The sequence below is a fragment of the Coptis chinensis genome, chromosome 9 (assembly GCF_015680905.1).
Source record: "Coptis chinensis isolate HL-2020 chromosome 9, ASM1568090v1, whole genome shotgun sequence".
NCBI lineage: Eukaryota > Viridiplantae > Streptophyta > Magnoliopsida > Ranunculales > Ranunculaceae > Coptis > Coptis chinensis.
The window spans coordinates 48,605,523-48,615,896 of NC_141464.1; the positions used below are offsets into that span (position 1 = coordinate 48,605,523).

Below are 10,374 nucleotides of genomic sequence, written 5' to 3' on the forward strand. Positions count from 1 at the left end.
ATGGTGACCTATTTTTTAGAATGTTTAAACTTACCACAATTACTCTGTTTCGATCAAGCTGGTCGGCTGGTCTTGGGTAATTCAGTTGGTTCAGTGAAAGAATTCACTGCTCGATTAGTTTAGCCCTGTCTTGAGTCTTGAGCAGCAGCTAGCACTAAATTTCACCATTTTTTTTTTATTTCTAAAATGTTTTCCTCTTATAATCTTAGCGTCACAGTATTAATATCTTTCCAATCTTGGGGATTTGGGATTCGAGATTGGTCATTGGACATCTTGCATGTGTTATTTGTTTTCTTCACTACGTTACCAAAAATATTCTGCACTTTAGTAAAAAAAGTCGTGGTTTGTTGTTTGAATGTGGCAACCTAAACTTATTTAATGTGGGTAGTCGAATCTTGAAATGCTAAGTTATGGGCCTTCTGTGTTTGTTGTTTGATTTTTCCCTTTCCTTTTACTCATTGTTTGGTTTTCAGACTTTTGGCATCTCTTCCACTCAAGACTCTTTATATATGGTTATTACTATGTATAACTATGTTTATATAGTTGCTCTTCACTTATTACTAATAATTCATAACTAGTACTTAACTAAAAATATTTTAGTTTTTTTCGATGATGCCGAATAAAATAGGTCAAACAACTATATATCTTACTACGTTATGTATTGACTTTTAAGCTCAAATTAAGTTGCGAAGCACACGCAAGTTAAGCAACACACGTATAACCCTACTACTATCTAATATTAAATTGTTAAGTAAGCGTGTTTTGCACCTACAGCCCTGATCTAATGCGTATACCCCTACTTATACACACTTAGTGATATTGGAATATGGGTGTCGCACCTGCTGCCTTGACCTTTCTGTTCGTCTAAACCATTAAGGCCTTTTTAGTGTTTCTTTGAATTTGCCCGAGAGTTGATTAGGAAATAGTCCTGGAGCATGGTCTTCAGACTAAATTGATCCAACACGTACTGAGCATGTTTTAAAACATAGCTACTTATAAAGCAAATGTCATTTTTTGTTGCTAAAGGAACACGTAAAAAGCTATCACCTTAGAGTAAACCAATAGTTAAATTGGTATCTCTAATTTATGTTTTAAAAAAATCTATATAGTCGATGACCCTCTTACTGTTCATGATTCTACCACTAGCAAGTCAAGTAGCATCTTTCTTGAAAGTGGAGTTGGTTTATTAATATGACTATGAATGAACATATAAATTATTTCAATCCAATTTTCATGGGAATTGCTAATCTCATTTTCGCATGTTCACTCTTTCATATGTGCTACATCTATTGCTTTTCATAACCATTCTAAACCAGTTTTAACTAAAAATATTTTATTTTATTCGGTAATGCCTTATAAAATAAGTCAAACAACTATATATCTCACTACGCTATGTATTGACTTTTAAGCTCAAATTAAGTTGCGAAGCACATGCAAGTGACGCAACCCACGTATACCCCTACTACTATCTAATATTAAATTGTTAAGTAAGCGTGTTTTGCACCTGCTACCCTAATCTAATATGTATACACACTTAGTGATATTGGAATATTGGTGTCGCAACTGCTGCCCTGATCTTTCTGTGCATCTCAGCCATTAAGGTCTTTTTAGTGTTTCTTTGAATTTGCACGAGAGTGAATTAGGAAATAGTCATGGAGCATGGTCTTAAAACTAAATTGATCCAACACGTACTGAGCATGTTTTAAGACATAGCTGCTTATAAAGCAAATGCAATTCTGAGAACATGTTGCTAAAGAAACACGTAAAAAGCTATCAGTTTATATTTAACCGAGAATTAAATTGGTATCTCTAATTTATGTTTAAAAAAAATCTATATAGTCGATGAATCTTTTACTGTTCATGATTATACCACTAGCAAGTAAAGTAGGATCTTTGTTGAAAGTGGAGTAGTGTATACTTCGACAGCAACATGTTAACATACTTGATTGAAGTAGCATAGTTTTCCATTTTTTCCAACTGTTCATTTCCCAATTCACGTTCTCTGTTTGTTCGTTCTACTTTAGCTTGGTTCCTTATAGGACGTGCTTTGTTTCACGAGCTCTTACATAGAAGTTGTGGAAAGGTCACAAAGCATGTTATGCTAAGCCTTCCAACTATTATGTTATTAGAAGTAGTGCAACAGATTTAGTACAAGCGCCTCCAAATATTTTTAATTATGCAGGCTACTATACTTAAAGACCCTTTAGAGTGGCTGTGTTACGGTACTCCCTCATCATATAATTTTTTGTACTTATACTCTTTTACTAATACACTTTTTCTAGAAATTGCATCCTCCTCTATCTTTTCATTTCATGATCGACCTATTAGAGTAAAAGTCAAGTCAACAAATGTGCAGGTTTATTTGTTGTAGTTGGTTGCCATATGCTTACTCAGTTTCCCGAATTGTTGTTAGCATTTATTGCACCTTGGTTCATTACAGTGTTTTGGTCCTTGATGTAGGTTACAAACCACGTCTTTTTTTTTATATTTCCGTGAATATAGGATTGTGACTATCACAAAAAGACATTGCTTACTAGCTTCATCGTGTAATATTTAAACTACATATACATTTCTTGTGCTTTCAAATGATATTGAGTTGTAAATTGCAATTTGTTTAGAAATCAAGTTGTTACGGCAAGGATTAGTTTGAGATTTTGTTGGAGGGTCGACAAGTGTATGGTTTGTATTGAAACACCATTGCAGAGTAAAGCGCATTAAAACCAACATTATCATGGTTTTCCATTTTTTCACTTTGTGACTCTTGTGCTTAATTAATGTTTGGTATTTATGTTGTGACTCTTGACCAGGTTTACAGCGTATGTATTTCATTTATGCTTGGTCAGTTTGCCAAATAGTTACAAGTTTTTATTGTGCGTTATGCCAACCATTTATGAAACCGAGATAGGTCTTTTTCCAATTGCTTTTAAGGCACTTTGACACGTTTACCATTTTCCTGGTTTAACATATTTAATTTTCCAAATGATAGCTTTTGGAGAAAATGTCGAATCAGCAATTCACCGATCTCCACAAACTTCACACTCGAACGGACCGATGGAAGATTAGGGTTCGAGTCACCCGGCTGTGGAAACCCATTAATTCGAAGAAGAATTGCACTATTAGCATTGAATTTGTAATGCTCGATTCTAAGGTAATGATTATTCGTTAGATTTGGGTGGAAAAAAAAAGATTGTTAACCTACACGAGTCGTTGTACAAAACGTTTTATCAAATAAAATCCATATATAGTTTTGTCATATAGACCAAGTGGGATAGTGTAAGATATGATGTAATAGTCCAAAGACCACTATATCATATCCTCCATAATTGACACAATATGCTTTTTTCAAATGTTAAATGATATGTCCTTTAATAAGCATGTTGTATATACATTTTCCTAAGTTTGCTTTTTTTCTTCTTCTCATTATAACTATTTGAATGATGCCTATTATTATAGCGGATTGTTCTTATTATGTACCGGCCTTTGGTGTTTATTTTTCCATATCAATCCTACCCCGTTGAATCGCTATGATTTTTTTAATTTTATTCGTGTCCATTAGAATCATTCGTTCCATTTTTTTTTTTCTCTTTTTTTTCATTTTTGTTTATTTTATCTAATTCCTTTCTATGCCATCATCGATTGCACTAACATGGGAGGTTGTCGCCCATTGGTTTAGGCATGCTTGTCTGGAATTTGGGTTGTTGTCGAATAGAGTATTCAATGTGTTGTTCAATATATTAGTATATCAATTTTGTTATTCATGTTGATTACATGTTGTAATGGGGAGATTGCACCTTGATTAATTTTCATCTTGCGGTCAGGGTTATCAAATCCATGTCGTTTTGTTCGAAAAGGATTTCCAGTATTTTGATAGCGTTGGCAAGGAAGACTTCATCCAGGAGGGCAGCATCTACACCTTGGAGAAGTTTGACGTTGTGTTTGCGAAAGACTACCTCCCCGTCGAGCATGCTTACAGGATCCATTTCAAAGAGGGGGCATTGGTCAAGATCGCAACTGAAGAAGGCAATGACATCTCAAAGCACATGTTCAAGTTCATCAAATTTGACAATATTCCCACTAAAGCAAGCCAGCTAACTTTTCTCACAGACGTGATTGGTGTATTGATGAAGGTTGGCAAAGCTAGAAACGCTGCTGGGAAACTTTTAAAAGAAGTCGTTATCATGAATAAAAGGTAATGATCCCAATTTTTTTTTCCCATCAGCTTTATTTGTTCACTCTGCCTGTATTATGTTAGCCTCTGGTGATGATTTTTCTATTTTTCAGTGGGCTGGAGATGCCAATTACTTTGTGGGAAGGTATGATAGAAATAATTCCTAAAGACACGATGAAACAACCCAACGTAGTGATCATTGCGACGTCCCTAAATGCAGGCTACTACCGAGGTGATTTTGCTTTGGCATTTTCGTTATTTGTTTTGTTTTGTTTTGTTTACCTACCTGTGTTGTTATTTAAAATGATTGTCTGAAAATTTGAATTGAATAATTTTGTGTTATAGGCAAGCTTGGGTTGCCAACTCTTAGTGGCACCAAGATTTATATAAACATGGATATCCAGGATGTGAAGGACTTTAAACAGAGGTAAAGAAATTGCATATCTCATCCATGTAATGTAACGTTCCTTTTGTTTGTACCTAGCATTTACCTTAGCCAACTTATATAGTTAAGTAAAGAGATGGACCAGTAAATTAGAAACTGAACAGAAATGCATGTACAACTATATACCCCCGCCAAACGTAAGTTACCACAAGGCAGATGGCTCTTCCCCTCATTGCAAGCTTCCCCTCAATCTTTGGATCAGACCAATTTCTTTTATCTCTTGCATAGTGTGAGTCACTACCATCTCAGCCACATCCAGACCAAACTCCTCATCTTTAACCTTAAAAGTTCAATTGATATCTTCTATGGAAAACCTCCTTTGCTTTAATAGCTACTTAAACTTGGTGCTTGGATTTGTTGAGTGTCCTTCTAGCTTGGAAGTTTGGGACATTCAAGAAACTAGAGTACCAAACAAGAAGTAAGCTGTCAGTTCTCCAAAATCACACAATGCCATGTTCCTTTTCACCCTTCTACTTGGTGCCCATCCTTCCTTTTGCTATATTTACTATTTTGATTGGCAGGCTTATTTTGTAGAAGAAAATTCCCATGAAATAGAAAACCCTCTTATGTTTGCTTAATTTCTCCCTCTTGAGGGTGGAAAAGTCTATTAATCGTGAAAAGCATTCTTCCACGTCATCAAGTACACCCTTCATTGCACAAAATATACTCCTTCGTGTGTCAATCATCACTCTTTCTACCGACCTAGAATTCTGAGTTGTGAGATTTCTCCAACTGGATGTAGGGGGGTCCCTTATTTATAACTATCATTGGTTGTGTAACATCTACAATAGCATGAAACTTACAACACATGGGATAAGCAATGATCTTTTGATTGGCAGGCTTACTTTGTAGAAGAAAATTCCCATGAAATAGAAAACCCTCTTATGTTTGCTCAATTTCTCCCTCTTGAGGGTGGAAAAGTCTATTAATCGGGAAAAGCATTCTTCCATGTCATCAAGTACACCCTTCATTGCACAAAATATACTCTTGAGGGTCCCTTATTTATAACTATCATTAGTTGCGTAACATCTACGATAGCGTGAAACTTACGACACACGGGATAAGCACGCGACAGCTAACAAAAAACGCGTTTTGGACACGGAACCAACACGTAATACTTAGTCCCACGTGTGAATCACGCTACTATCGTTTGGGCTATACTTTGGGCCTTAGAATAAGGACCAATAGGCCCATTTAGAGTTATATTTCTCTCTCAAGTCTAAACGAGCTCCCTCTCTCAGCCATGTTTGTGTGATAGTGAAACCATTATTGTTTGTTTGCTTTTCTCTTTCCTTGCCATTTAATTGATTCCTAGGGAATGCTCATTTTATTTTATATATATTTGTCCTGCTAATTGTGTCCCATCCTTAAGGGTGGAATAATGCTCAATACAATACACTGCTCATCACAATACGTTTAAAGCATGGTTTACTTATGAGTTGCTTTTGGCCTATGATTTTTTCGTAATAGCTGATGAGTTGTATTTGTTTCTCAGTTTTGATACAATGAAAATAGTTGTTGAATTGGAAGACCCTGGTTAATCTGGCGGGCTTTCGGAGCAAGACCTTCTCATTGATAGGAAGGTTGACATAGGTAAATTGAAGGAAATGGGAAGGGATCGATCATGCAAGGTATATGCTCCCCCCCCCCCCTCCACACACACACACACACACTTCATTATTTATTTGCTAGTTGATTAAAATGTGTTGCCCTGTTCTTGATTGTTACACCACCATCCTTATTTTATTGCGTTTGTTTAGGGAACAATGTACACTTGCAAAGCCACCATAAGCTACGTCCCTGATAGCAAGTGGTTCTACACTTCGTGCGTTAGTTGTAAGAAAATTGTCACTGGAACAGTATGCACACATTGTAGTGTTGGTGTGGTCGATAGGTGTGCAAAAAATTTCCTTCGTTAAGTCATTCCCGTTTTTCCCATCGTGCTATCCACACTCTCATCCATGATCTATTTCTTTTGTCCCATAAAAAAAATGATGATGCAGGTATATGCTACAAATGACAGTTAATGATTCATCGGGGGACACCACATTTGTTGCTTTTGATAAAAAAACGCCGAACACTTGATTCAGAAGCCAGTTAAAGAATTGGTCCATATTTCAAAGGCATGCTATTACTAGACTGTGCATCATTTTTTTTTATCTAACAAAGTTTTTGTTGTATTATACCTCATGTATTTCACCGTATAGGAAAATGGCCCACTACAGCTTCGAAAAGAACTGCAGCGACTTGAAGAAAGGATGTTTTCCAAGTTAGAGTCACTGACTATAGTGACAAGGACAAGTATGAATCATTCATAATAGAAAAGATTTTCCCAGAGGACATTGATAACACAATAGCCAAAGAAGTATTAAATAAGGTACTAAATTTCCTGACTAAATTTGCTGATTAAAGGATTACATCTCTACAGCCTTGCCAAACTAATTTTGCCCCAAGACAGTGTGACCAGGGTTCAATATTCGAAAAACTAGCTGAAGCCACATGTAAAGAAGCCTCTGCCCAAGAAAACAGCAGTGAGGACCCACCAGCAAAAAAATCTTGCAGGAGAATGGATTGATGTACGTAAAGGAAAGTCATGGCCAAAACTACGATATTTGGTGGTCATGGCCAAATCTGCGGGAAAGTCTTGGGCGAGCGTAAGGGAATACCACTACAGTGTGGCCGCAACCAACCACAAAGGCTACTCCATTGCAAGATGCATGGCAAAGCAACTACAAAAGGCATTCAATTAGATTACCTTACAAGAGTGTACTTAGCTTTGATTTGTGGTGTATCTTCTTCGATGTTTGCTACTTTTTTGTTCTTCCCCTGATTGCTCATCAATAAATTTGTTTAATATTTATAATATTTCCCCTGATTCAAGAAAAAAATTTTGGTGTGTCGGATCAAGTGTGTTTTATTGCAATTGCAGATGACTATTTCCAAACAATATTCACAGTAGCCACACAATAACTGTCGGTACACTTTTTTTTATTCACCCCCTACCTATTTGCTCTCGGTTTTTTGGTAAGCCCCTGTGTTTTCAGCCGTATCGCTTTTGCGCGGCAACTACTGAACACACACAAAAAGTTTGACTACTTGGGGAGAAGGCTATTTTTCCGTTAGGGTGGATCACCCCCATCTAATCTATGTAAATTTGATCCTGCATTTAACGGTGCCCATGATCATACACCCATTTTTTTTTGGGTACCCCATGGTCATACAAATTGAACGACCCCTTCGTATTTATTTAAATTCAAATTTCCTTGGCTATGCAAATTATGATAGTAGGAATGCTTCCCGCCACTCTTTGGCAATTTCTCATTCATCAAAGTTGATTTGGGCACTCATTTCTGGAGAAGTGTCAAAGAATTCTCATGATGTAAGAGAAATTGATTCCTGAAAAGTATACTTTCCCTGATAAAGATTACCTTCTTCAACCTCCTAACATATCTGATCATCCCATTTCATTTTAGTTGTGTACGGTTTGTTGGTTCGTATGAAGTCATTTCTTTAAGGTAGGTGTCGTCTGATGCGATGGGAAAACGTGTGAATTTCTTCAAAAAAAAGGGAATTCAGGCAGTCGAATAGATGCTGCAATTGAGGCTTTGGAGTTCTGGGAGGAAATAAAGACTCCATTAAACAAAGTCATAGGGATGAGGTAGGTCATAGGGATGAGGTAGGTCATAGGAACTCCAAAGAACTCCAAGTCATAGGAATATCATCAAGCTGGGAACTGATTTTAATTGTATGAATGCAGAGCATAAGTTAAGGCGTGACATATATAAAAGCGTTGAGTGAAACTTACCTTTCCATTATAATCTCTAACCTATAAATCACATAAGGCGTGACATGATGTTGTAACGAACATTATACTTATTACAATTAAGTGTTCTCTTGAAACCGAACTTCTTTGCTTTTTGTCATAGTATAATTACACATTTGCTATCCAGATTCTCCCATGTTTTCACCAGGTACGACCCCTTCAACTACTTAATCACTTTTTAATTTTCCATTTTACCTCCATTTAAAAAGCTAACTTGAACCCTTACTTTCATTGCATCAGGTGTTGGATGCTTATCATTACCTCCTTCTCTATTACGTTCCTGTGGAATCATACCTTAATGCAAGCTCAATAAAATCAAGGTTAGTTCATTTCTATCGTCAGAAGGGATTATAGTCTTTTTAAACATTCGGTAATCCAATGTTGGTTCCAATTATTATTGTACTTTAAACTGTTAGTTTGAGATGTTGTCTCATAATTTTGCTTTTCATGAAGCTTATCATCACATTGTATCTGCGCTAACATTAATATTTTGTGCATTTCTTAAAAAAAAAAGGGGGATTCAGGCAGTAGAATAGATGCTGCAATTGAGGCTTTGGAGTTCTGGGAGGAACTAGAGACTCCATTAAAGAAAGTCATAGGGATGAGGTAGGTCATAGGAACTCCAAATAACTCCAAGTCATAGGAATATCATCACGCTGGGAACTGATTTTAATTGTATGAATGCAGAGCATAAGTTAAGGCGTGACATATATAAAAACATTGAGTGAAACTTACCTTTCCGTTATAATCTCTAACCTACAAATCACATAAGGCGTGACATGATGCTATATATAAAAACATTGAGCGGGTTTTGAAACTTAGGCTAATTTTCTCTTTATTTACTTAATTTAGAAAATCTCATTAAAACCTCACTAAAAATCACATAATTTGAATAAGGTCTTTTTGTATTAATAATTTGAAACACCTATCTAATGTCACTGAAATTAAATAATTACCCCATTTTTCCATTGAAATTAAAACAAGTCCTATTTTATTATTGATAATTTAAAATAACCTCCCTAATATATTAACATAATTATCTTCTATTTTGTTTTAAAAAAATAAATAGATTCTTTCCTTATAAACAATTACGAACAATTATTTTGCTTTTTGCCAAAGTTTATAATTTACAATTAAGTGTTCTCTATCAGAACTTTTTGTCCATGTTTACACAGTTGCTATCCAGATTTGTCCATGTTTTCACCAGGTACGACCCCTTCAACTACTTAATCACTTTTTAATTTTCCATTTTACCTCCATTTCCAAAGCTAACTTGAACCCTTACTTTTATTAATTGCATTAGGTGTTGGATGATTATCATTACCTCCTTCTCTATTATGTTTCGGCGGAATCATACCTTAATGCAAGCTCAATAAAATCAATGTTAGTTCATTGCTATCGTCAGAAGGGATTATAGTCTTTTTAAGCATTTAGTAATCCAATGTTGGTTCCCATTATTATTATACTTTAAACTGTTAGTTTGAGATGTTGTCTCATAATTTTGCTTTTCGTGAAGCTTATCATCACATTGTATCTACGCCAACATTATTATTTTGTGTACTTATTTACCTATTACCCCAATCTTATCAGACTATTTATAGAAACCATGGACACCCAAGCATCATCATACATACACAATGAAACGGTGCAAGAGTTCATTCAGAACCAACGAGCAGCCCAACTTGAGGTTAGATGTCCTTAAAAACAATTTTTTCATGTACTTGCTTTCTTACTTATTCCCACGTTATTGGTTTTCTAATCTATACTCATACTTTTAACTTGAATGAATTTGTCTAAGGCCCTACAGATAGTTGTTTCTGGCACTGCTCCACGTACTACACCAACAGCGTCCACTATCCCACACAATGGATTCTGATGTAACTATGGGAGACTCATCAACACAACACCGGTTATCTCATGAGGCTACAGTACGCAGTG

At 35.8% G+C, this 10,374-nt stretch overlaps 1 protein-coding gene across 1 annotated transcript; it reads left to right on the forward strand.

Annotated features, from left to right (window-relative positions):
- Positions 1-2,998: 2,998 nt before the first annotated feature.
- LOC147476422 (uncharacterized) lies at positions 2,999-6,154 on the forward strand. Its single transcript, XM_086585723.1, has 5 exons — positions 2,999-3,148; positions 3,819-4,189; positions 4,282-4,400; positions 4,514-4,595; positions 6,109-6,154. Exons 1-5 carry the CDS (start codon positions 2,999-3,001, stop codon positions 6,152-6,154), a joined length of 768 nt encoding a protein of 255 aa, XP_086441849.1.
- Positions 6,155-10,374: the final 4,220 nt, after the last annotated feature.